The sequence below is a fragment of the Penicillium subrubescens genome, assembly GCF_028828155.1.
Source record: "Penicillium subrubescens strain IBT 31985 chromosome Unknown utg000007l_segment0_segment0, whole genome shotgun sequence".
NCBI classification, from domain to species: Eukaryota; Fungi; Ascomycota; class Eurotiomycetes; order Eurotiales; family Aspergillaceae; genus Penicillium; species Penicillium subrubescens.
This window is the reverse complement of record NW_026643157.1, coordinates 528,430-553,186: the sequence shown is the minus strand read 5'-3', so window position 1 is coordinate 553,186 and position 24,757 is coordinate 528,430. Positions and strand designations below refer to the sequence as shown.

Below are 24,757 nucleotides of genomic sequence, written 5' to 3'. Positions count from 1 at the left end.
TGCATTAGTTGCTCGTGGTCATTCACCCTGATCCGCTGGTTTGCTCTAGTTAGCCACCGAAGTGGCTCTGCGATACCATCTGGGCGTGTATCCTGAACTTAGAAGTTAACAACTCATCGGATTTGGGGGCCAGCGCCCACATCATACATGGTTCAAACGTTCAAACCAGATTCATTCTATTTTAGATGCCAGAATGTATGTTAGCAGAGTTTTCCGATTACTACATCCTAACGGAACCAGTTGCAATTTCAGTAAAACATTTCTTTCATTTCTGCCAAAGCCCTAGATCCACCCGCACCAGACCAGTCTAGGCACAATACTATATCGGAGGCAGGAGACACGGCAAACAACGTGATTGATGGGAAGGATATCGACAAGGCGGGCCAGGAGGGTGAGAAAAAAAGGAGATGAGGTGTGGAAATCGGGCGACGCGGCTTGCAGACAATGCGGGAAGAGGGCGAAGGAAAATGAATCAAACCAGAAATAAGAACCGCCTAAGTACATATCGCTTTGCTTTACCGGGGACCAAGCTTGGCCAGCGCACGAGCACCTTGTTCCTCCCACTCCTGCTTGGATACCCACATGTCGTCCTTGTCTGCGATCTGTTGTTGAAAGGATTAGCTTCTGGCTCGATAGGTGAGAGAATACGATAACAGTAACGTACCAGGTTGGCAAGGACAGCACCACCCAGGAAGACCATGTGCCTCCGCCGAGGGGGGTCTTCGATGCGGACCTTGAATTTCTGTAATGGTGTTAGTTCTGACAAACGATTCGATTCACCAGCCTCATTTCTTGAAACATACGTTCAGACGCTCTGGGTTGCCGCCCAGGACTCGGGTGAGCCAGAGCTGCTTCAGCTCCTTCTCCAATCGCGAAGGCAGACCGGGGTACATGCTGCTACCACCGCTAAGCACAACAGCCTTGTATAGACTGGATCGAATATCGACATCGGTGCCTTGAATGGTGTTGAAGAGCAGCTCAGCCATACCGGGCTGATCAACATCCACCAGGTGGGGTTGGAAGAGACACTCGGGGGCTTCGAACCGCTCACTGCCGACACGAATGACACGGCCGTCGGGAAGGGTGTAAGACTCGACCAAAACAGTGGTATCCTCAGACAGCTTCTTGTCCAACTCGAGGTCGTACGAAACATAGCAGAGCTTCTCCTTGATCTGGCGGACGGTCTCGAAATCGGCGGTTCGGTTCAGCGCATAGCCGCGGCGCAGGAGAAGGGCAATCAGGTTGCGGGTGACATCACGGCCGGCCACATCCAATCGCTTGATGTGGTGGTTCAAGACGGTTGACTCGTAAACGGGGATAATGTGTGTCACACCGTCACCGGAGTCCACAACAACACCACTGCTCAGACCTAAAATACCAATCCATCAGCACATCCTTGTTTCGCAACTTGCGGAGCTATCCCGCCCAAGCGATTCTTCCATACCCTGGGCATACAGTGCCAGCACTGCCTGGATCGCCACATAGACACCTCCGAAGTTGTATCCCTCGAGCATGACCTCGGCCATCTGTTCGCGGTTCTTGAGCGGGTTCATGGGCGGCTCTGTAAGGAGGATCTTCCGTCCCGTAGGATCAATCTTCAACTTGTCGTAAAAGGTGTAATTCCACAGGTGTTGCATGTCATCCCACTTCTTGACAATACCATTCTCCATCTAAACCATCCCCGCAAAGGGTCCATCGTCAGCAACACGTTCCTGCCTGTCCTGCGGAGAGAGGGGGCGGGGTATTCGAAGGCGAAGGCAAGAGAGTCCCTATCCGAGGCCAGACGTACCGGATAGCTGATCTGAAGCATGGATCGAGCGGCGGCAGCTTCCTCTCCACACATGATATCCTTGACCACAATGTCGCCAGCCTGCTCCTCCGTTCGCAAGATGGGCCGCCCCACTATCGAGGGGAACTGGTGCTCTGGGAAGTTCTATTGAAAAGCGAAGGAGTCAATAAGATGCTCCAATCATGTTGAAAGGGTGTGCGACATACCTGGCCAGCATATCCGACCTTGAGGAAACCGGTTCCTCCGTCGAGCACTACAGCCTGTTAGCTTGAGGGAGCTGGAAGGGACACGCGGTCGTCCCGGGTGAGGGGAGGTACCAATGGGCACGTCTGCCATGATGAAGGAATGTGGAAGTTAAGCGCCGTCAAAAATGGATCAAATGCACTTATCTCCAAAGCGAGGGCAATTGGAGGAGCGTCGAGGCGCGGAGGTGGAGGAGTTGGGGTTGGAGTTGATGTCGGTAAGTCGAGTTACTGTCGCCTGGGCATCATCATCGTTATTTACGTGACCGTACCGTACCTCTTCCGCTCCCCGCATTTGGGGGTTCAATGGGGTGCGCGCCACACCTGTTACATGACGTGACTGAGTCAACAACAGTAGTCAATTCGAACCTGTAGAGCTTGAATTTGGCATATTCGGAGTAATTAAAGATCATCTGTTGTATGCTGAAAGTATAGTCCACTGAAATTGTGGGTTTTATTGGTCCGTCAATGTTGCAGCCTGAGGCAGAACCGCCAGTTACTGTCGGCGGCCATCCTGCACCTATGAGATACGCAGGCAATCTAGACCGTGATAATTAGAACATACTCGGAAATAGTTAAATTCAATTTCATCCGAAAAGACATTATCGGCCCGATCTGGACTTATTTATTATTTATTAAGTGCACGCAACTACTAGCCCCTTTGGTAGACGTCCACCCTTCCTATCGGCCGATTCCGATGCCCTCGGGAGAGGGACACGCTCCGCCCTCTTCCCTTCTGCATGAAGCAGCAAAGCAGCCTCTACGCGCCGTTTGTTGTTAAATTGACGTCAATTGGCTTAACTATCTCTGTTGTGGGCCATTGAATAGCCTCAGAAGCTATACCTGAGGACCTTACTGTCAGCAAGGCAGTCCAATATCAATACGGTCCTTCCCGACCTCAATTAGCAACCAGCAGACACAATGACTCAAATCGGCTGGGTATGTATGACATATACCCTGCTCAATCAAAAGTTCACATCTTTGAAGGACTCAATCGCTAATGTATATACAGTACGGCCTCGGGTCCATGGGCCTCGCCATGGCTAACAACCTCCAGCGACACCTGGCAGCCAAAAAAGCCCTGAGTCTACTCTACTCCAACCGCACCATGTCTCGCGGCGGCCCTCTCCAGGCCCTCGGTGGTATCCCGGAGCCTAGCTTCGACAAGCTCGTATCCCGCTGTGGAATCATTTTCACCATGGTACGCTCCGCACTACACCAAGACCGTAACCATCACTCCGCTAATCGTATCCCCAGGTATCCAACGACTCAGTCCTCCAAACCCTTATCTCATCCGCGCTCAGCTCAGGCAATTCCCTCAAAGATAAGATCTTCGTAGACTGCTCGACTGTTCACCCGCAGACCGTCAGCTCGGCCGTAGCCCAGCTCAAGGCTAAGCAAGCCTCGTACGTGGCCGCGCCGGTCTTTGGCGGGAATCCTATTGCTGTTGATGGGAAGTTGGTGTTTGCGATTGGTGGGCCGGGGAGTGCGACTGAGGTTGTTAAGCCGCTTATTCAGGATGTTATGGGGAGGAAGGTTATTGAGTGTGGGGAGGATGCTACTAAGGCTTCGTTGTTGAAGATTGCTGGGTATGTTTTGGATGAAGTGAAAACTGAAAATTGAAAAGTGATTTTGTGATTGGGGAAGGCTAACGTGCATTGGCAGAAATATTGTTACTGTGAATATGATGGAGGCTGTTGGTGAGGCGCAGGTTTTTGCTGAGAAGACTGGTCTTGGAACAGGTCCGATGGAAGAGTTGATTGGTGAGGCTTTTGGTCCTGTTGCTGGAGGATATTCTAAGAGGTATGTATCCTGGAAGCCTATGCACTCTCAGAACCTGATTTTAACATGAACTAGATTGACTACTGGGGTTTACGCACCGCCTCTGGATGCACGCCCCGGTTTCGGCGTGTCTCTGGCTATCAAAGATGCCAGACATGCGATGTCCATGGCCGAGGTGCATGGAGTCAAGCTTCCTGCTCTTGAGTTGGCCCGAAAGAATATGGAGGCGGCCCGCAATTATGCCGGTGAGTGCCTCGACAGCAGCTCCATGTACGGAACATTGCGACAGCAGGCTGGGCTCCCATTCTGGAATGAGAAGAGTCGGCAAGAGTAGACAAACTGTGTGAGATGTGCGAGGAAAAATTGTGCTAGTACAATAGAGTAATATTGCTTTCTTCCAAGTATCTCTTGTCCAGCATCATGATGCGTATTCTAACCAAATTTAACAAAATTCCCAACCCGACGCCCCGCCCATCATAACCATCCATGCTAATAGAAGCATTTAAATTCCATATGAGAAGAAATACCATTAAAAAAAGTTTATCAAGGCCAGCACCATGCATAGATGAGACAATCATATGCCCGAAAACAGACCGAGTCCAGCTTGGTCCCAAACGCCAAAGCTAACTATATCGGAGTCGAGCAGTGCTGTTTACCCGGCTCCGGTCTGATTCGCGTGGTATCCACCAACCCGGGATACGCTTCTGCAAAGAGCGGACCCAATGACCAATTGTTCAGGTTCCGCATGTGACGCTCAAAAACTGGATTGATGATTAGTTCCTCCGAGTCGCCTGCGGATAGCAAGCAGTCGGTGGCTTCGTATGGCCAATTCACATCCATGCCGCGCGTGAAAGGAATGAACCAGTTCTCAAATGGGTAGTCGCGGTGAGAGGTCACGAGCCGGTCTCGCATTCGAGGCCATGGGACGTAGTCCATCCATGGGGGATGGGCCTGAAGCAGCTGTGTGGGACGTGGCGTGATCCACTCGGGAAGTCGATCGTAGTTCTCTTGTGTGGGATAGATTTGCCAGCGCATGAGGAGGAACATTGTGTAGAGCACGGCAACCTGCACAGGGAGGGAGGAAATGTCCGGGAATGTGCGTAGGATGTCCGTAAAGACTTTGGAGAGAGGGTGTGATTGTGCACTCTTCTCTGGGTTTAGCAGTGAAGAGACACTTGGGTAGGGTGGTCCCACGAGCTTCTGCCGAGGGATTCCTTCTGCGGCTTCGCGTTGCCGGTTGTGCAGGAAGTCGAGCAATATACTATCCAGTGTACAGGTCGGTGCAGAATTCCTGATGGGTGTTGCGTGAGCCGGTACTTGATCGGCTGGGTAGTTCATCGGTTGCATATACAGCGGTGATGGCGAGGGCTGGGAGGAACGGAGGTTTTCTGAGTTGCTGCGCCGAAGCCGATCGACTTTGGGAACATTGTGATTAGGATCGAGAAGAAAATTGAACCCTAGCCGCTCCACCATGCCCAGGTCGAGACCATGAGCAATATTATGGCGCTGGGAGTCTAGGGCGGCACGGAATGAGGAGGGCTGCAGGCTTCCATTTTGGCTATTGCGTCGACTGCCCGAAGCCGATCCGGATTGTGTTGGAGAGGGTGTGTCCAGGCTGGTCACTGACTCGGCATAGAGCCTGTCACTTTGTGCCGCAGCCTGGTCGCTTATGTTCAAGGAGTCGGTCTCGGGGAAAGGAGGGGTATGGGATGTCGGCGGGACCGATCTGGGTTGGGCGAGGAAAGAAGGTAGATCTGCTTGATGTCAGTCAAGGCCACAGGTGTTGTTGCAATCGGCGGGGTCTACCTGAAGCCTCCGGTCTCGCCAGCAAAGGTTGTATTATGTCCAGGACCGCCTTGAGCCCTTGGCGAAGCTCCCTGTTCTCCGACCGGATGCGCTCATTGTGCTGAAGTGCAGCCTGCAGGTCGAGCACCGGTTTCTGCGATGCAAGATCTCGAACCTGTTGTTCTAGAGCCTCGATATGAGACTTGGTGCGTTCGCGAATAGCACGCTGCGCCTGACGGTCATTCGCACGCTTCTTCGCCAATTGATCGGGGGTGAGGTTGGCCACTCCTCTTGATGATGTGCTGTTCAGCTTGCGCTTCCGCCCCGCTGTTGTCGGCCCATTGCCGTCGAGATTCTCTGGAAGCAGGCCCTCTGCGCCCAAAGAGGTTGACCGGGACGGTACGGGTGAATCTTCCGTCTTAGGAATGGTGGTGGTCGAAAATGAGGCGCCCTCGATCATCGCCTCGATCGGCGGCGAAGGCGCCGCATAATTGATCGATCCGCCCAGTGCGCGGTTGGTCATCGCCTCATACACGCGCGCGCTCGCAAAGCTTGCAATTGACCTGAGCCATCCAAGGGGAGGGAGGAGAGAGAGATGATTAGGGGCTCAGCCGGAGTGACTAGACGAGTCAAGCACAGGAACCAGCATCCGGAGTGTTGGTGCTGGCGTTGGGGGTGGGTCGAGGTGCTGAGGAGAGCGACTCGGTTCCAAAGATTTGGGCCCTGCAGAGTTCGAGTCAGCTCTTCCCAGTGGGTTGACTTTCTGTTCGGCAATCGAGACTCGGACATTCCCTGCAACCTTGAAGAAACCATTTCCCGAAATCATCGATGATTGTCGTGTTCATAATAAGTCTAGCCATTATCATGATAAGCCCTTTGTCTGGACGGTTACTTCACAATCTCAAATCACTCCCTAGTGCCATCTACAACGAGTCATGGGCATCAATGATCTGCGGAGTCTTGGGGAGGCTCAGACACGCGGCGAGATCCACCTTCTCCCCCAGATGAGAGACATGCAGGCTCCATTATTCCAAAAGTAAATTATAGAGGTGCACGAGGCCTAGGTTCTAGCACAAACCCAAATATATTCATACGGAGATAGGAACAGTAGATCACCAGCATCATAATACACGTATCGCTTAAATACGCATCGAAATAACGATCATGTACACGGCCGCCCGGGTCATCCGAACGGAACTATGCAAAAATATAATGACAACAATGAAGAAAGAATGGTCATGTCGATCGTGTGGACAAGGGAGAAGTCCCAAATAATGAAAAGGAAAAAGAAAAAAGAAGAAGCCACCAAAACTCCCTGGGAAACTGAAAGTTGAATATCGGCAAATGATCCCCTCAACACGAGAGCGAGAAAGCCGAAAGCGAGAGAAGTGAACCGAATGAAACTTAATGAAAGTGCCAAGTCTACCGATTATTGAATCATATGGCCCATTTTGGAAATCTGCCGAGCATAAACCCTGTCAGTAAGAATATTCCAACTGATGCATTATCCAATTGTTCCAAAGGCCGACCCCCCTGGCTCGGTTATGGAGAGGGAGTAGGAGTATCTTCGGCGAAATAACTAACCTTCGTTCTCAAATAACCTTCAATCTCGGAACTCTTGATTCCGCGTTCTCCCCCTGTCCGCCAGGCCAATGGAATCATAGGAACACGCTCCTTGACCAATACCTCCCGGTTAGGTCCTTCAATTGCCCGTACCTTGTCCGGGTTATTCGTAAGCAGGCGTACACCATCGGGGTTCACATCGGCGCCGCAGCCAAGATCCATTAGCATCGCCGTAGCCAAGCCATAGCTCCGGGCATCGGCCGGGTGGCGCAGCAGCAGATTGGCCTCAACGGTATCGGATCCCAGATCTTGCAGATTGTATGCCTTCAATTTCTCACCCAAGCCAATACCACGGCCCTCCTGTCGTAGATAGACAATTACTCCTCCCGCGGATTGTGATCGCAAGGATTGTGCCTCGGGTGGGGCATCGGACGAAAGATCCTCGACCGGGAAGGACATCAACCGCGCAGCCTCGTCCAGCTGTTCACCACAGTCGCACCGAGCCGACCATGCCGTCTCGCCGGTATAACACTCTGAATGGATCCGAACCAGCGGGGGTTCCATACGTGAACTCGATGATGATTCCGTGTTCTTGTCATCATCGTACCAGCTGCTAGTTCTCCCGGGATGCAATTTGCCCACATATGCGCCTCGGATCATGCGGTCCATCTCGGTTTCACCAGGTCGAACACGATCCAAGCTCCGACTGCGGATATTGCATCCAAAGACGATAGCCAAATGCTCCTTATTATCGATGTCGTTGTGGTAAAGATGCAAGAACATCTCCGCACCGTTGGTAGTCGGGATGCGAGCTCGAACAATACATTCCACGTTGGGCAGCTGCTCCAGCAGCTTAGGTGCTTTCTTATGTTCCCCCTGGCGTCGAATACTCGCTGCTTGGCTGTCGTGCAAGAACTGTGTCGGGTTGGAAGTCAGGTTCAATGTGCCGCCGGGAGTCGCGGGTGGAGTAAATGCGGGCGATAGAATCGAGTTCGGGAGGGCAGGAGTCTGTTCGCCAGTCGCGATGCCACTTCCCTGACTCGCATCATCTGCGAGGTCGTCTGGTCGGTCGGTCGGAATAGGAGAGTGCGGGGCGAGTTTGGGAGAGGCGTGAGCCGGGAGATTCGCCATTGCGACGGTCGGCGAGGAGAAGAGGTATTCGGAGAGTGGCCTCGGGAATCAATTTCAATGCGTCAGGTATAGGGCTCAAGAAGAAATTGGTATCCGAGGAAATGAGTCGGAATAATTTGCGGTGGCACCGACACTCGCATGGCGTCAATTATTCCCTCGGCCCCGGATACGTTGGATGAGGGGCGGCTGAGTCATTATCGTGTCAGTGCTTACTCTAGCAGCTTCCATCGCTTATGAGAACTCCGATAAGCGCGCCGCGGTCTAGTCTGGTCTCTGTCGGGCATAGCACACGGTTATCAGATCAATCATTGTATAGTTGTTCCTAATTAGGTAGTCCAATATATTGCCTTTAGAAAAGACAACCTCAAGTATAAAATAGTAATTTTCATTTCTTCGTTCATAGAGGTAACACCCACGACCAGCACGTATCCTGTTTAGTCACCGGGGGTCCCTCAAACTCCAAGTAGCGCCTCGCTAAGGGTATCATTATCACATCAGATCATCGAACTATCGCGGACCAGCCACCCTGTTTATTTGTTGGGGATGTCCAGAACAAAGCGACGCTCAGTTTCCATCTCCTTGTCATCTTCCTCGCCTTCAAACTTCAGGCGGTAAGTATCTTTCTTGGATCCCATCACCTCTGCCCGGTAGAAAGTGGTTGTGTCGGGGTATCGCGCGAGAACCTGCTTGCCAACCGGGAATGAAGGCAATGGAGCACCAGCATGGGGAATAGGGATGAGAGATGAGGCGGTAGTCTTGAAAACAGCACCCTCCTCACCGTTCTCATTAGGCTCCGGGTCTTGCACGTCGTACCACCTATAGCCGGCCGGGTTAGCTGCAAGTGCCATGAAGCTTAAAGAGGCCACAGGGAAATGGCGACGTACCGTTTCTTATGCCCATCCCCAGAGATATTCTTAATGATGCACTGAATACCCTCGCCTTCGACTCCCTGCTTGTTCTTGCTATGCTTGAAGACGACCAATGCTCCAACTACAAGCAGACCGCTGCGCTCAGCCATAGTACCTTTGGTCCCTTCAGACCCTTCTTCAATCTTGACTACAACTGCCTCGCTCCTGCCGTCGCGCGCTTGGTTGCTTGACACACTCGTGCTACGGGGCACACCGCCCTTGGAACGACTGGTTTTGTCCACGCCTGATGCACTCGGCGAGTCGGTGGCCGAGCTCTCGATTTCGCTTCGTTTCTTGCGGGACTTGGAGAGGGCGGATGATCGGTTGGGCGGAGCTTCTGCTTCAGATGCTTTGCGGAGTGCCGTCAGCAGCTCCAGGTTCTTGATCACGTCGCATGGCTCGTCCTGCATGATTGAGCGTTCTTCTTCGCTGAGTTTCTGGCTTTGCCGTAGCCATGTGTCGAGTTGATCGTGTTCTGACATTGTGGGTTCTAATCAAGTATATTGTTAGCTGTATTCAACTCATAGACACTACATCATAAGTCTGAGGATGGGCTTCCATCCCCGCACGGGCCGATCGACACAAGGAGGAGTATGTCACTCTAGCAGCCACATATAGAGGTACACTTACTGTTGCCCTCGCGTGTAATCTTCTCTACCAGGGTCTTGATCTGCACCGACAGTGATGCTTGCTGGTCGAACTTCTCTTTGGACTTGCGAATGTCCTGGCAGATCCGGGTCCAGAGCTCCATCTCCTCATTGTTGCCTAGCCCATTGTCGCGGGGCCGTGGGCGATTTCGAGACATCTTTTCGTCTGACGGATAGTTTTATCAGACGCGTCGAATAGTTCAAGCACCGGTAGAGGCGAACGAGCTCGCAATGCGGAGAGTGGGTGGACCAGTAGAGCTGGGGAGGGCGGAGAGATGCGACGGACGCCGATAAGCCCAGGGCGGTCGGCTACCCGCGCGTCTAATTCTTGGCGTTGGGGAACAGTCGCGTCTTACAAATGATTTCCTAGACTGTGGTGATAATTGTGCAAAAGGTTTTATTGTTTTGTATAATTAAGATGCCAAGATTAAGAATAGTACCGCATTTTTCATTAAGCTTAAATCCGAACATGAAAATAGAACTATAGAGGGGAGCTGTGGCTTGGGTGACGGTTGCGGAAATTGGAATTATCGCGCACGTGTTGAGAATGTCCGATTTGGGATGTTTGGGTCTTTCGGTTTCGTCGGTATAAAGCGGCCCTGAATCCAAACTTCCTGTTTCAGTATTATCTGTCGGTGCAGTTGTTACAAAAACCCTTGTTGGCCACGGACCCTTGGTTGAATCCTTGAATCGCCCTCACCGAGAGTCTTGGCGGGGACATTTGCGTAATAGAAAACCAGTTACGCGCCCCTTCATCTTTCCCCAAAACACATTCGACAAAATGCAGATTCCATTGCTTCGGCTGCAGTGCGGTAAGTCTTGAATTACCTTGCCTGTATGCGCATTCGCTAATTCTCCTTTCCATTTAGGCGTCAACAGCTACGACTGGGGTAAGTTCGGATCAATGCTGCCCTGAAATGCCCCGCACTGAACTTCGTCATAGGCAAGGTCGGCCAAGAGTCGGCAGCAGCCCGGTATGCCGCCACGACAGCGGCCCCGGACTTTACAATCGAGGCTGACAAGCCATACGCGGAGGTACATATTGCGTTCTATGATATTGCAAGAGAGCAATCTATGGAATGGACATACTGACCGACGTTGCAGCTATGGATGGGCACCCACCCCTCTCTACCTTCTAAGGACCTCGAGACCCAGCGGACTCTTCTCGATCTCGTCCAAGATAACCAGGCTTTGATGTCGACACAAATCACTGAGCGCTATGGAGGACGACTTCCCTTCCTCTTCAAGGTGCTCTCTATTCGCAAGGCCCTGAGCATCCAGGCCCACCCCAACAAGAAGCTGGCCGAGCAGCTCCATGCGCGAGACCCGCGCAACTACCCTGGTATGATATGGGAGCAATTCAACAGAGTTGTAGCTGTGGCTGATGCATACTTTCAATTCATAGATGACAACCACAAGCCCGAGATGACCATTGCCATTACGCCCTTCGAGGGTCTTTGCGGTTTCCGTCCATTGGCCGAGATCACCCACTTCCTTCAGGCCATCGAGCCCCTTCGCAAGCTCGTCGGGTCGCGGGCCGCCAGTGACTTCGAAGAGATCGTCAAGGGTAACGAGGATTCGGACGATGAGGCGGTCGTGCAGCGGAACAAGGATGCCCTTCGCGCATTGTTCACCACCCTGATGGAGTCCACACCCGAGAACATCGAGACTGCTTCGAAAGAGCTGGTTGCTCTGGCAGAGAGCTCGCCTGTCAGCTTCGGCACTCTGCCCGGTGAAGTTGCGACCAACCCTACCAACCCAGACGAGCTGGCTTCCATTATCCGCCGACTGGACGGACAGTTCCCTAACGACATTGGATCGTTCGTCTTCTTCTTCCTCAACTTCATCAAGCTGTCTCCCGGTGAGGCTATGTTCCTGAAGGCCGATGACATCCACGCCTATGTCTCGGGAGATATCATCGAGTGCATGGCCTCCTCTGACAATGTCGTCCGTGCTGGCTTCACCCCCAAATTCAAGGATGTCGACACCCTGACCAAGATGTTGACATACTCGTACGCCCCCATCGAGGAGCAGAAGCTCATGCCGACCGACTATCCATATGCCATTCTCAACGCAACCGCATACTCGAGCGCCTCCTCGTGCATGCTCTACGACCCCCCAATTGAGGAGTTCAGCGTGGTCAAAACGGATCTAAACCGCACGGGTGCGAAGCTGACCTTTGACCCGGCCGATGGTCCCAGCATTCTGATCTGCACACGTGGCAAGGGCCGGATCACCGTTGGCAACAAGACCGAGGAAGTCAAGGAGGGCTACGTCTTCTTTGTTGGAGCTACTGCTGAGTGCATCATTGAGAACACTGGCAGCGGAGAGGGCGATGATGATGTTTTCACGACGTACAAGGCGTTTTGCGAGCTGACTGGTAAGGAGGATATGGTCAATGGACACTAGTGCTCCGGTTTCTAATCTGAGAATATCAATAGGCCGTGCCAGTGTGAGTGCGAACCTGTGATATGTCTCGACGAAACCCGGATGCCTTGAGAATGATGTATGTAGTTGCTTCATGACTAGGTTGACGACATATAATACACGAGGCTCTGCATTTCCTAAATGCCAATCAAGTTCGCTCACAACTTTTACGGGCGGTTGATAATGATCAAAATACAAAATTAATAAATTCTCACCCTCCATGAATCGAACCGGTAATCTTGTCCATCTCTAGATACTTCGCCTTGTCCACACCATCGTCATCCACGGACACCGACGAACATCGCCAGTCTCCAGTCCCGCCGGATACAGCCTTTTACACCTCCTGATTCTATTAAAAGGACATTAAATAATTAGAAATAATATAACACAATAGTCTAGAATAAATACTATCATTAGAAAATAGTATTTGCAAAAGAATCTTCAAAAAATGAACCCCTCCCCCTAGGGGTGTGCCCGGCCGTCCGTGGAGCTCGAAGCGTCAAAGCTGGCCCAGTACTTTCTTCTTCTTTGTTTGCCCATTCCTCCAGGGCACACCAATGGTTCACCAATTTATGGTGGATACCAACTAGGCCATCGGAAGGGGGGGGGTGGTGATTGTTTGACCTGGAATCCGGTGATAACCCCTTTTGATCCCAATATTGGCCCTGATGATTTTTGACACTTCCTCTCTTTTGGTGTAGGGCGCTTCCCATAGTCATTTCGAACCTGTCAAAAGATGCATGGCTTTAAGACTTGAGACTTAGAATGGAGCTATATTTATCTACCCTGCATCTATTTGGCTACATATTTGGATATCTCAAGGGGCGTCCTCATATAAAGAAATCTCATTATTAGATGTTTGAGCTTACACCTTGATGCTGCATAATAGCATAAGCACACTCCAGCTTCTACAACCCGGCTAACACATTGTTGTGAGAAATTCCTTCTCAGCCCAACTAGCCCGCTCTTTGGGGGAACCATCACGATTGGGAGGCTATTGTATGGGCCGTTCCGCTGCTACATCTATATGACTACAACCCGCGAACTACTCAGCTTAACACTTCCCTCATCCTTATTCACAAACCAGCAAATTGTGCCAATCAATCATCCACGGCATCCAGGCGGCCCCACCAGGAGCAACCGAGAGTCCGAGACTCAGACCGAGGCAAAATGTGGAGATTCTGCAGCCCCAGAAAAGCGGGGAATCGTCACTAGTAAAAGCTCTCACCCAAAGTGGGGATTCGACATCGCTCACTCTTCAACTCCTTCTGCTCGACTTGATCCAGATCGTTTCTTCCGAAAAGAATTTGCACACATCATCATCATGCCCGAGTCTAAAAACGTTATCCAGCTTCCCGAGCTAGGGTTCTGGGAAAAGGCGGATCTTCCTTTCGTCCATGCTTCGGTGGTCGTGCAGGCATTGTACGCTGCTATCACTGGTCTGTTCCGCGGCAAGAGTAGCCCAAGGAAGTATAGCCATCATGTCACCGCTGCGGCTATTCGGGGGATGGTTGGCCGAATTTCTATTCGTCAGAAGCAGTATGTTTTATCCTTGCGCTGCATGATACTGATCTGCCGACAGGCAATAGCTTGGGAATAAGAGACAGGCGAGTTGGAAGCTGACAGATTCGTTACTATGAAGATACATCGACCCAACAACGCCACAGACATACCATGCTGTCATGCAGCGAAGAGGCCTCCAACCTGAGGTAGTTGACCTCCCTCACGGCACTGAGGGATACTGGCTGGGCAACAAGGATGCGAAGAACGTAATCATTTACTATCACGGTACGTCCACATCATCATATAGATCCTCACCACTTGCTGTTCCCATACTTGCCATGTGCGCGTGTGACCCAATCTCCATCCACCAAACTCTCATTCCGAAAGCTAATCTCAACCCGGTGCAACCTACAGGAGGGGGCTTCGCCATGGCGGCCGGCGCCTCCCACTTCGATTTCTGGCTCGACCTGCTCCAAGTCGTCAATGAGAACGGCCACGAGATCGCCGTCTTCTTCCCCCGCTACACACTAACCCCACACGAAGTCTACCCAACCCAACTGCGCCAAGCAGTCGGTGCACTTCGATACATTCTCACCGACGCAGGACGAGCCCCATCCAACGTAATCGTCGGCGGCGACTCGGCTGGTGGTAACCTCGCCATGGCGGTGTTACTGCACCTCTCGCACCCGCATCCTGATATCGACCCGATTACGTTGTCGGGTCCCCTGGCGGGCGTGTTTGGTTATGCGCCGTGGATCAATTTCAGTCATGATTGGCCTTCGTTCAAGGAGAATGCTTATCGGGATGTTATTACTGACCAGGCGCTGGGGAGATGGTCTAATGCTTATCTGGATGGTAAGCAGGGTGATAGTTGGAGTGAACCTGATCGTGCGCCGGCGGAGTGGTGGGAGGATGCGAAGACGGAGAGGATCTTGTTGTTGGCGGGTGGAGATGAGATTTTGCTGGGTCCTATTGAGTCTTTTGCGAAGAAGGTCAAGGTATGTCTGTGATGTTTTCGGGTTGATCTTGATGTGGTATGTTCTGTTGCTAATGCAATTTGCAGTCGGCTTTCCCGAATACTACGTTTGTGATCGGGTACGATGAGTCTCATGACGCACATTTGTATGTTGAGGCAGGCTCGAAAGAGGGGACACAGAGCAGTAGGGAGCTACGACAATGGATCGCTTCTCGTCTGTGATGTCGGTCAGGCTGGAATGTGGCTAGTTCATAGTCATATTTGTCTCGATTGGCCTGGTCGACGAGCTGTATGTACAGTTCCTACCCACAAGGGTGGTTTTGGTACATAATTTAGGATACTGCGAAGCGTAATGCACATATTTCATCATACAGACATTTTGATCATATGCCGTAAAGCCGATAATAAGGTCATTGGACATTGGGACCACCTGTCCTCGACCAGCCAACAGGAGATCTGAATATACGATCAATGTTCTTATTGTCTATCGAGCATATTTAGAGTTTTTCAGGAATCACTGAGTCCAGTGGGCACGATAAGATAATGAAAAATAACAGCATGTTGCCAGTAATTGCTCTACAATAAGCAGGGGTCATGTCAACTCATAACAACGCAGGATACTCATGCATCCTGGCTCCAAATAACAAGCTTCGCAATAAACAAAGATAACCACTTTCCAATTACATCTCCGCAAATCTCCTATTTGTTTACGAGGACACCTTGGGCGAGTACTTGGCCGCGGCGGCGTCAAAGAACTCGCTCTTCTCCCGGATCTCCGTGAGAAGGGCGTGGGAGGGCTGCACCTGTTGTAGCCGGCTATATATTGAGGAAAGTTAGCCTAACTGCATAAGTCCCAGGTGGAGGGTTATGGTCGTTACGTACGCCTCTAGGTCTCCGGTGAGCTTGCCGGCCAAAACGTTCAATACGATGGTGTTGGCAATCAGCTCTGTGTTATCGGGGTATTGCTCCAGGGCAGCGGTGAGAGCGGCCTCAGCTTCGGGCAGGCGACCGAGGTGGAGTTCCGCGACGGCCTGGCCGACAATGGAGAGCGCAGCAGAGGTGCTGGGAGCAGAGGCGAGCTCCTCGTAGACGTAGAAAGCGGATTGGTACTTCTCACCACCCTAAAGAAGAAATTCCCATTCAGTTATTGATTCAAAGACGCTCTGGTATGCACATTCGAGTACGTACAACTCGCATGCCAACCCAGGACTCAGCCAGATTGACCAGCAGAGAGTCCTGAGCCCAGCGCTTGGCGGCCTGGACTTCCTTGAGGGCGAGATCGGTACGGTTTTGCTGGAGGTGGATCTGGACTATCAAGGCGACACTAAATATTCCCATAAGACCATTAGCACTTTAGAGACATCCCACGGAATTCCGACAAAGGACCACCTACGCCTCCAGGTTACCCTGGTGCTTGGACAGCAGGGCCAATGCCTCCTCGCTATTCCCATGAGCCTGCAGGACTGTGCCAGCCAGGGCTTGTACGGTGGCATTCTCGGGGTAGTTTTCAGCGAGTTCTTGAGCCAGCTCGAGGGCGGCGTCGGTGTTGCCCGCGGCCTGCTGAGCCAGGGCCTTGGTTGCGGCAAGGTCGGGGGTATCCTCTTCGCTGGAGACAGCAGATAGCACCTCCTTGGTCTGTCCAAGGGCAATCTGGGCGCGAAGCTTGAGTACACGGGCGGGGAGCTGGTTCTCGGGGGAGAGGGCGGCGGTGTCGAAGTCGATCACGTTCTGGTATTGGCCGGAGTGGAAGGCATTGTGAATGTTGAGGAGCTCTGAAGAGGGTATGAGTGGACTGATCGAACATCTGCGGAGATATAGAGTAACTTACCGCCCTCTGCTGAGAAAGGATCCATCTTGTAGTTAATGCGGATTGGAGATTGGGGGGCTAATGAGGGATGCGGTGTTGATGTCGGGGAGCAACTGCATGTTGGCGTTACGGCAGAATAGGCAACTCGGCCGACGGCAGGTAGGCCGACCGCCTTTGTATACTTCGAATCAGATACTAGGAATTACTTGGGAATTTAAGACGTTGCGTGCTTGAAGAGCGCGGTGTTTCATTGAGTTTGAAATGTTGTACATGAAATAATCAACCACATCGGTTGTAATAAAAAGGGAGATACTGGCAGGTTGTCACTCTTGACTTGCTGGTTTCCACATCAAAAAAACCAATGAGACATGAGAGGAAAAGGAGTCGGTGGGAGGCCATGTCACCTTCCGACAACTTAACCTAAACAGAAACAAGTGATATCATAACATAAATAGCTCATATATAGAGCTGTCAACAGAATCAGCACAGGGTATAACATTCGAAACAATACCATCCACCTGAAATTTCATTGATCAATACATCATGAAACACCAAAATTTCCCAAATCCATCCATCTCACAGACTCAATCTGTTTCGCAATGTGCGACATGTCGCACCGCCGTGAGCTGCCGCTTGCCGGACCCTGTTGGCAATCAGTCGGCCAACATTCTGTTCTTGATCCGTCGAGCTTGCCATGGACGATCCCGAGTCCGAGAAGGCATAAGCAGATGGCTCGAGGACGGGATCAATGAGGATTGGGTGATAGGAGATTGACTCCTCGGGTCGCGGGTCGTGATGCATCTCGGTCTGTTGGACCGAGCGGGTTTCGTGAGCTGATGGTTGAGAAGTAGGTCGACGTTGCTTCCGGGGCGTATTGATTTGGTCGTGCAGGCTGAGCAGTGAGTTGCCTGCAGATGGCTTGGGGTTTGGGCACATGAGCTCAAGCTGGACTTGCTCGAGTTTCTGTCCCAGGAGGCTTTTGTTGTCGTCATCGACATCGGCTTCAGTGTCGATGTCGTCGGTGGGAACAGGCTCGAAGCCTTCTGTTTCCCAGAAGTCCAGGCTTTGTTGGACCCAGCTTGTCGTGGATACCTTGGTAGGCTTTGGATGGACAAGGACTGGGTTGGTGACGTTGAGGTCGTCCATAGGATAGGAAGGACCTCGGAAGGGGAGTGGGAACCGGTGAAGGTCGCTGGTTCTGTATAGATGTGTTAGGACGACTGATTTACTAGAAGGTAAGATCTACGGACCTTGGATCAAAGTATGCTTTGTCTGCAGACATAGCATCAAGCCAGTTGAAAGGGGCGGATGGCTGAATGTGGAGGGTACAGAAGGCAGACATGGCGAGTCTCTTTAGTGTATACTTGGGTCGGTATCCAAGTTTGTTAGAAAAGAAGGAGAAGAAGTCAAGTATTGTAAACCTTGAGTCAGTGAGACTTCCAAGGGCTATTGAATAATGTTATGTGAGAGATGGGTGACTTCTTGGTGAGAGACAGTAAGATGAGAGGTGCGATGGGGAAGAAAGAAGAGGAAAAGTTGCGAGAGCACTTGTCAAGTTGATAAAGTCGAAGGTCGCGAAACTACTATTCCCATTCAGTGTTTCCAAACTTCCAAAATAGGCTTAGATGTCGCATTGCGGAATAGTAGCGTCCTGTTAGTACTGAGTGGTACTTTCCCTAAGTTGGAAGTGCGACGATGTGTATCCGTGGTTACTTTCATCGAATCCAGAAACTCAGAAACCTTAGGGCTTCATGGTTGACTACAACCATGAGTTGATTCATATAGACCTAGCTAATAGTCCGAATTTGAGCACCTTCAGAAGAATAAGACAAGGTCCAGACTCTATGAATTGCCGGCTCTCGTTTTCAGCCAGGGAAGCGAACAAACTCAAAATTCAGTACTATGCTGGGTTTGGCTTGTAGAATTAGTACTATGCCGAATAAGGTATTCAGATGATTCTGATTAGGACTAGGGCAGTTACTATCCAATAGAATTTATTTCTAGTTATTACCGTGATATTGTCATGGTGATGGTGTCCCTTTCGTAGGCAATTTGTAAGCTTCTTAATACATAGCAGCCCCAATGCTATACAGCTTTCGATGATCTGCCACATAAATTGGATATTGCTTGTAAAAGCTGCCGCAAACGACCAGGATGATCATGTCTCTTAGTCCCCAAATGCACGTTCGGGGAGGGAAGGCTAGATGGCGCAGATTTCGCTTGGCTAGAAGGCTCGTCCTGATTCTGCTCATGCCAGTCTGGCGGGTACTCTGGCATCGCAGGAGGAGATACAGAATAATCCGTCTAGAACTCTGAATTCCTTCTGTTTCGACCTCAACCTTTGGGGTTGACTAAAGAAATAAAGAAATCAAGGGAATGAAGTTGAGTCCATGTACTTACAAGGGATACTTTTGAATATTTCTCCATCCACATAGCAAAGCCTCTCTCTGTGCCGTCTCCTGATCTGACAGGGGATTCAACGAGCTCGGGAGAAGTGAATTAAATGCGCCATACTTGCCTTCAATAATCTACTGTGCACAGAGTTCGAACAGTCTTGGGTAGTAGCCTGCAGATGCCCAATTGACAAGGCAGGGCGACCCATCTTCCTGCCACAAGAAATTCCGAGGGGCTATATCTGACTGACAAAGCACAGAATTGCATTTTTGGAGGCTTAATTTGGGTCGATGCTCGAAAAGTCGGCTATTGAACCACTTTAACTTGTCTTCAAGACTATCAAAATGAAGGTCTTCGGTTTCGGGAAACAAAAGGCCACGACATGATCCTACACTAAGAGACCCAGGGTTAGGATTCTCCAGTGTTGCAAAGTGATTCAGCACACCTGCAATCTTCTCCATAGCCGTCAGATCTTCTGATGGATCTATGGCCTTGCCCTTTATAAACTCCATCACAATATAGCCCCAGCCTTTTTCATGGGGGGAAAACCGCAAATACCTTTGGAACGCGAACTACGTGTGCATCCACGAGTTCGTAGGCTATCCTTTGGTTTTCTGCTTCCTCTCTTGTTATATCTGGCCCCCACTTGACAACTTGGTGATCAGATATCTTGATGATACGCTTCCCATGCGGGCTGACAATATTGGGCAATGGATTCGCACAGGCAGCGATCACCGACGCTTGCAAGTCTTGAGAGAAAGTCATTTCCTTCGGCGGTTTCATCAGACTCAGAGGCATCCAGAAAGCCATCAAGTAAGGGAGGCACGACTTTCCTCTCAACGAGCGGTGTGCAACCCCAGAATAGTTAGAGATTGGACTACTTTGATGACGTAATAAACCATCGGATTTCATCAAGTAATTAATCTATTAACCGAGTAATGGACTTATCACAGTATCACAAGAGTCTGGAGTATTTTCATACTGTGGTAAGGATTCGGAACTGTAGTGGGACCCCCCCCCCCCCCCCCCTTACCCGATTAGGATGCCGATGGTGGGGATCTCTTGAGGCTGGAAAGATAAACCCCGCTAAACTATCATCTTTTGGTTGCCCGCCGCAAACATTTGAAGATGGTAATCTCCGCCGTCTCTTTGTTTGATCGGTGATTTGCCAGCTTCCGGACTTGAATTAAGTCACCTTAAAGGGAAACTACAACTGGTGCCACTCCGCTCCAGTATTTAAACAGAGAAACTCCCCTCGCATCAACAACTCTTTCAACTATCCAACCATCCATCTTCATTCACTCACATCTCTCAACCATCACCATCATCACCATCTCCCTCCCCAGCATCAAAATTCTTATCTCGTCCATCACTCTCAAGGCATCATGGCATCCATCGGGGCGCTCCCTCAGACCCTCAAGTCCATCACCGAAACCAAAATCACGGAGCTGTCTAAGCAACGGGTCCTCTTCAACAAACGCAAAGCTGATATCATTGCAGCTGCAAACGCTGCACCCGATCTGCGTGACCGGGCTCGCATCCTTCTGGACGGCCTTTCCCGGTTGAAAGGGTACCCCCAGGATGCCCTTGACAAAGACGACTTGGATCTGGATGTCGACTCCTCTGACGAAGACTCTAACGAGGTGGAAGTCACTTCGCCAGGCATGGGCCAGATGTACCAGGCTGACCACACCAACATTCGCCGCTTCCTCCTCCAAGGCCGCTATGACCCATCAATCTCGGACTCTGCTGTGAAGGACTGGATTACTCGACTGGAGAATGATCTACGCTTTTTGGAGCTCAAGCATGAGCATGCATCATTCTACAGCAAGCTGGTTACCGAGTGGCTGTCACATTTGAATGACGCCAATAAGGATCCCGCTATCGAACAGACAGACGATGCGGCTTCTACCAAGTCTGACGCTGGCTTTGAACACGTGGGCCGGAAGGAGATGCATGAGCAACGTGCACAGTGGGAGTCCTTGGCCTTCACGGGTACCACCCAGGTGAACGAAGAGTCCATCAACGCCTATCTTGATGGCCTGTTCCAAAAGACCAAGCTATCCCGACAGGCACTCAAGGAGCTTCGCGAAAGTGTTCACAGGTTCGGCACCCACTTGGCCACTAAGGGAGAGTGGCTGGACGTCGACGAGCTCCAATGGGTAGCCAGTGCACTGATGAAGACGGACTTGCTCAGCAATGAGAAGGCCGCTATCCTCAAGGAGTTCATGCGCAACAAAGAAGTGTTGCAGGAGGTAGCAGATGTCCTCAACATGCGCCTCGCGTCCCTTGACAGTTGGTCTTGGGGTGGTGACGGCATCCCAATCGAAATGCGTCGCCAATTGAACGGCAAATACCGTGTTTTCATGGATGAAGACCTTCTTGACAGTCTGTTGCTGCAGTATCTGGGAACTACATGGGCCGTCCAGCTGCGTACGGTGTTCAGAGACTTTTTCTACTCACGCGCATGGGATTCGGTAGAGGAGGACATCCCCAAAGAAGATCTCGAGCGACGAAAGTACTTCCTTGGAAAGGGAACAAACCTTGGCACTGCTGGCATTAATCAGCTTCGGAAACGCCTCTACGGCGAGAAGTACTTCTTGAGTCAACTGCCCGAATCCCGCCCCGAAGGTGCACGAAGCTATGACGACGATGCCCAAGTCAAAAATGCATTAGACACCAAGCATTCGCTTCTTCATCTGCTAATTACCGAGTCTTTAATTCAGAAGGACCAACATGGCGAGTTTACCGCAATCCGGTCCGACTACCAGTGGTTTGGGCCCTCTTTGCCCCATGCCACAGTTTTGACAACCTTAAAATACTTTGGCATCCCAGAGATGTGGTTAAACTTTTTCAAGGTGTTTCTGGAGGCCCCACTCAGGTTCGTTCAGGACGGACCTACTGCTTCCACTCAGATTCGAAAGCGCGGCGTCCCCATGAGCCACACTCTCTCGGATGTCTTCGGGGAAGCGGTTCTGTTTTGCATGGATTATGCGGTCAACCAACATGCCAAGGGTGGAATCCTGTATCGACTTCACGACGACTTCTGGTTCTGGGGCGCCGGGGCGACCTGCGAGACGGCCTGGGAGGCAATGACCGAGTACGCCAACGTCATGGGTCTGCAGTTCAACGAGGAAAAGACTGGAACCGTTCGCATGGGAACAGCTCGGGATAAGCAGAGTTCCGTCCTCCCGTCTGGCGACATCCGCTGGGGATTTTTGGTTCTCGATGCAGGGCAGGGCAGATTCGTTATCGATCAGGCGCAGGTGGATCAACACATCGAAGAGCTTGACCGACAGCTCTCCTCCTGCAAAAGTGTGTTCACCTGGGTACAGGCTTGGAATGGGTACTTTGGACGGTTCTTCGCCAACAACTTCGCGAGACCTGCCATGTGTTTTGGACGCGACCACATCGACATGGCCGTTTCGACGCTGAGCCGTATCGAGCAAGTTCTCTTCAGCAAGGCTTCAAACAAGGCCTCGGAAAAAAATGGAGCCAGCGTCACCAACTACCTGCGTTCCGTTATTGCCAAGCGATTCGGCATTCGCGACCTGCCCGAGGGATTCTTCTACTACCCTGTCGAGCTGGGGGGTCTTGGACTGCTGAACCCGTACATCCGGTTGTTGGCCATGCGTGAGAATATCAAGCAGACTCCCCAGAGACTGCTCCAGAAGGCGGCCATCGATGATGAATACGCATACCAAGTGGCCAAGGAGCGCTTTGAGAGGGAGGGCTCGGATTGCCCGAAGACTTTGAAGAACAAGAAGGGGGAGCACCTACCATTCATGTCGCTGGACGAGTACATGCGGTACCCCGAGACATACAGCTTGAACCTCGAGTACGCATACAAAAATTTGATCGAGGTGCCGGAAGAGAAGAGTGTTTCAGCCACTGCGGGTTTCACCAAGAGCCAAAATGGGCTGAAGGGGCCTAAGGGAAAGGCAAGCAAGCCAGGCTCGATCTCAGCGACCTGGAGTAAGATGACTCCCTATTGGCGCTGGGCTGCGGAGCTGTATCATGATGAGATGGTGCGCACCTACGGAAGTCTGGCTGCTGTGAATCGGGAGTTTTTGCCTTTGGGTGTGGTTAAGACTTTGAAGGAGGGGCGGTTCAGATGGCAGGGTTGAGGGAAGAGCGTGTTCCCGGACCTGATGAAAATGTAACGACAATATTGATACCCCAATAATAGCATATCTAGTTCATTACGTGGCCAGTGTTATGGTACTACAAATGGAATGAAGAATTACCGATAAGAATCAACTCTTGTGGTCCAGTAGAAAGCAAACGACAGATAGAGATGTCGAGACATGCACCATAATTTGTCAGACAATCCTGAACAATCTTGTTGAGTGATTCCATGACTCGTCAAGAATTGCACTGAGATCTTGGTTGGCGGAATTGCGCCTCTGGCTGCATCTTAAATGCAGTAGTTGCTTGTTCCTTCTGGCCTAAAACACAAGTGGAAATAAGGCACGTCGATCTTAATGATCAAAGCTGTTTCATTGGCTAGAAGTTGGCTTTACCTGGTCAAGACCTTTGGGAATCTTCGCGGGGCGTCTGCGCGATGCAGGCTAGCGCGTGTGTTATAGGTCATAAAACCTATATTGAACCCTTAAAGAATGAAACTTTTCAGCCGCATTTTTCCTTTCCGAAAGAGGCTACCCTGTGCGAGCTCGGTGTCTTGGGCAGTTAGGCCCTGATGCCCCTTATCCTTTGCATATTTACAAGCCATCCCAGATTGCAATGCTCTAGACAGTCATTGTTTCCCTACACACGTAGGTTAATCCTGGATGTGGTCTCCTTTTCTTATGCTTCCACTGCTCTGTTTCTAAGATACTGGGCTGTGGCACAGCTTACGTTCTTCCAAAATGTCTTCGATCGACCCAACAGCCTCGACCACTCCGACAAACTTTGTAGGATGGTCCATCAGCGCAGAAAACAGTTCGTCCAAATCCACCATACTGCTGATGAGAGAAATGCCACTACTAACTAGTACTGTTCAGCTAGACCGGTTACCTGTAACGAAAATCTGCCCTGGGCGACGAGCGATACCTATGCTGGCTGCGCATACGAGACAGGAGACACGACAACATTTATCACTAGCTGCTATCGGGGGAGTGTTGTGTACTCGGGGAGCACAACATCTTGGTAAGGAGATATAGGTTTAATCTCATGCAAAGCGTTGAGCCAAATCCACAACATACTTATCTTGCATCCTACTCTATAGTGACAACACCGCATACTCATGTGAAGCATTCCAAATTTTTGAAACTGAGGGCGATAGTGTGCCAGCATGGACAATGTACAATTGCGTTTCTGACTGGTATACTTTGAACCTCTATCGCTTCTTGACTGGAATCTCTACCGGTGAGTTTTAGCCCATCTTCGTACACACAATCCTATTCTAAAGGCTTTTTCTGGTGTTTCGGAAAAACAGATACAGCTTCTCTTACCTCACCTGCTTCTACGGACGCTGGAACGATAACGGCCGCATCGACTACATTTGCCACAGCTACTTCGTCTTCTTCGCCTACGTGGGACCCAACACCAATCGATAATAGCGGCAGTACTTCTCTATCAGGAGGTGCAATTGCAGGAATTGCCGTCGGATCTGTGGCTGGTGTTTTGCTACTGGTTACTACTATTTCGGAGGAGGGTCCTTGCTTGCTGTGGATATACCAGAGCTTCGGATCGCCAGTCTGTATACGCTCCTGTATACCCACTCCAACAATCACCGGGGCCGTACACGCCATGACCTCAAAGTATACCATCGCAGCCCCAGTCTCCACCTCCTTGGGATAAG

At 51.0% G+C, this 24,757-nt stretch overlaps 11 protein-coding genes across 11 annotated transcripts; 5 read left to right on the top strand and 6 right to left on the bottom strand.

Annotated features, from left to right (window-relative positions):
- Window positions 1–246: 246 nt before the first annotated feature.
- Window positions 247–2,240, bottom strand: N7473_009951 (actin-related protein 2). The gene is made up of 7 exons (XM_057155890.1): window positions 2,107–2,240; window positions 1,996–2,042; window positions 1,790–1,933; window positions 1,445–1,670; window positions 804–1,369; window positions 665–742; window positions 247–602 (listed from the first exon to the last, which is right to left on the bottom strand). The coding sequence occupies exons 1-7, from the start codon at window positions 2,123–2,125 to the stop codon at window positions 516–518; spliced, it is 1,167 nt and encodes a 388-aa protein (XP_057004545.1). The 5' UTR covers window positions 2,126–2,240; the 3' UTR covers window positions 247–515.
- Window positions 2,241–2,952: 712 nt separating this feature from the next.
- Window positions 2,953–4,147, top strand: N7473_009950 (NAD(P)-dependent oxidoreductase; the record flags this gene model as incomplete). The annotated part of the gene is made up of 5 exons (XM_057155889.1): window positions 2,953–2,970; window positions 3,044–3,232; window positions 3,289–3,620; window positions 3,697–3,834; window positions 3,889–4,147. 5 exons carry the CDS (start codon window positions 2,953–2,955, stop codon window positions 4,145–4,147), a joined length of 936 nt encoding a protein of 311 aa, XP_057004544.1.
- A 293-nt stretch (window positions 4,148–4,440) lies between these two features.
- Window positions 4,441–6,121, bottom strand: N7473_009949 (bZIP transcription factor; the record flags this gene model as incomplete). The annotated part of the gene is made up of 2 exons (XM_057155888.1): window positions 4,441–5,567; window positions 5,620–6,121. The coding sequence occupies 2 exons, from the start codon at window positions 6,119–6,121 to the stop codon at window positions 4,441–4,443; spliced, it is 1,629 nt and encodes a 542-aa protein (XP_057004543.1).
- Window positions 6,122–6,703: 582 nt separating this feature from the next.
- On the bottom strand, window positions 6,704–8,425 carry N7473_009948 (GTP cyclohydrolase II). The gene is made up of 2 exons (XM_057155887.1): window positions 7,183–8,425; window positions 6,704–7,057 (listed from the first exon to the last, which is right to left on the bottom strand). The coding sequence occupies exons 1-2, from the start codon at window positions 8,290–8,292 to the stop codon at window positions 7,028–7,030; spliced, it is 1,140 nt and encodes a 379-aa protein (XP_057004542.1). The 5' UTR covers window positions 8,293–8,425; the 3' UTR covers window positions 6,704–7,027.
- A 397-nt stretch (window positions 8,426–8,822) lies between these two features.
- On the bottom strand, window positions 8,823–10,005 carry N7473_009947 (SAGA-associated factor 29 family protein; the record flags this gene model as incomplete). Its single annotated transcript, XM_057155886.1, has 3 exons — window positions 8,823–9,108; window positions 9,177–9,690; window positions 9,831–10,005. The coding sequence occupies 3 exons, from the start codon at window positions 10,003–10,005 to the stop codon at window positions 8,823–8,825; spliced, it is 975 nt and encodes a 324-aa protein (XP_057004541.1).
- Window positions 10,006–10,622: 617 nt separating this feature from the next.
- Window positions 10,623–12,468, top strand: pmi1 (mannose-6-phosphate isomerase pmi1). The gene is made up of 5 exons (XM_057155885.1): window positions 10,623–10,659; window positions 10,717–10,737; window positions 10,791–10,882; window positions 10,952–11,189; window positions 11,253–12,468. The coding sequence occupies exons 1-5, from the start codon at window positions 10,629–10,631 to the stop codon at window positions 12,254–12,256; spliced, it is 1,386 nt and encodes a 461-aa protein (XP_057004540.1). The 5' UTR covers window positions 10,623–10,628; the 3' UTR covers window positions 12,257–12,468.
- A 1,130-nt stretch (window positions 12,469–13,598) lies between these two features.
- On the top strand, window positions 13,599–14,975 carry N7473_009945 (putative 6-hexanolactone hydrolase; the record flags this gene model as incomplete). The annotated part of the gene is made up of 4 exons (XM_057155884.1): window positions 13,599–13,813; window positions 13,917–14,062; window positions 14,192–14,775; window positions 14,841–14,975. The coding sequence occupies 4 exons, from the start codon at window positions 13,599–13,601 to the stop codon at window positions 14,973–14,975; spliced, it is 1,080 nt and encodes a 359-aa protein (XP_057004539.1).
- Window positions 14,976–15,460: 485 nt separating this feature from the next.
- On the bottom strand, window positions 15,461–16,606 carry N7473_009944 (putative Coatomer subunit epsilon; the record flags this gene model as incomplete). Its single annotated transcript, XM_057155883.1, has 5 exons — window positions 15,461–15,569; window positions 15,636–15,874; window positions 15,942–16,077; window positions 16,147–16,525; window positions 16,582–16,606. The coding sequence occupies 5 exons, from the start codon at window positions 16,604–16,606 to the stop codon at window positions 15,461–15,463; spliced, it is 888 nt and encodes a 295-aa protein (XP_057004538.1).
- Window positions 16,607–17,136: 530 nt separating this feature from the next.
- On the bottom strand, window positions 17,137–17,902 carry N7473_009943 (uncharacterized protein; the record flags this gene model as incomplete). Its single annotated transcript, XM_057155882.1, has 2 exons — window positions 17,137–17,758; window positions 17,811–17,902. The coding sequence occupies 2 exons, from the start codon at window positions 17,900–17,902 to the stop codon at window positions 17,137–17,139; spliced, it is 714 nt and encodes a 237-aa protein (XP_057004537.1).
- A 2,437-nt stretch (window positions 17,903–20,339) lies between these two features.
- Window positions 20,340–23,081, top strand: N7473_009942 (uncharacterized protein; the record flags this gene model as incomplete). Its single annotated transcript, XM_057155881.1, has 1 exon — window positions 20,340–23,081. One exon carries the CDS (start codon window positions 20,340–20,342, stop codon window positions 23,079–23,081), a length of 2,742 nt encoding a protein of 913 aa, XP_057004536.1.
- Window positions 23,082–23,822: 741 nt separating this feature from the next.
- On the top strand, window positions 23,823–24,756 carry N7473_009941 (uncharacterized protein; the record flags this gene model as incomplete). The annotated part of the gene is made up of 4 exons (XM_057155880.1): window positions 23,823–23,895; window positions 23,958–24,102; window positions 24,182–24,321; window positions 24,392–24,756. The coding sequence occupies 4 exons, from the start codon at window positions 23,823–23,825 to the stop codon at window positions 24,754–24,756; spliced, it is 723 nt and encodes a 240-aa protein (XP_057004535.1).
- Window position 24,757: the final 1 nt, after the last annotated feature.

What these genes read in the sequence shown, in the direction of transcription:
- N7473_009951 (XM_057155890.1), bottom strand. An exon ending in TGCTTCAGATCAGCTATCCG is followed by an intron (nt 1,671 to 1,789) that starts GTACGTCTGGCC and finishes GGGATGGTTTAG; the next exon opens with ATGGAGAATGGTATTGTCAA. An exon ending in GCAACCCAGAGCGTCTGAAC is followed by an intron (nt 743 to 803) that starts GTATGTTTCAAG and finishes ACACCATTACAG; the next exon opens with AAATTCAAGGTCCGCATCGA.
- N7473_009948 (XM_057155887.1), bottom strand. Translation starts at nt 8,292, where the DNA reads ATGGCGAATCTCCCGGCTCACGCCTCTCCCAAACTCGCCCCGCACTCT. An exon ending in AAGGTTATTTGAGAACGAAG is followed by an intron (nt 7,058 to 7,182) that starts GTTAGTTATTTC and finishes TATGCTCGGCAG; the next exon opens with ATTTCCAAAATGGGCCATAT.
- pmi1 (XM_057155885.1), top strand. Translation starts at nt 10,629, where the DNA reads ATGCAGATTCCATTGCTTCGGCTGCAGTGCG. An exon ending in CGTCAACAGCTACGACTGGG is followed by an intron (nt 10,738 to 10,790) that starts GTAAGTTCGGAT and finishes ACTTCGTCATAG; the next exon opens with GCAAGGTCGGCCAAGAGTCG. An exon ending in CTGACAAGCCATACGCGGAG is followed by an intron (nt 10,883 to 10,951) that starts GTACATATTGCG and finishes CCGACGTTGCAG; the next exon opens with CTATGGATGGGCACCCACCC.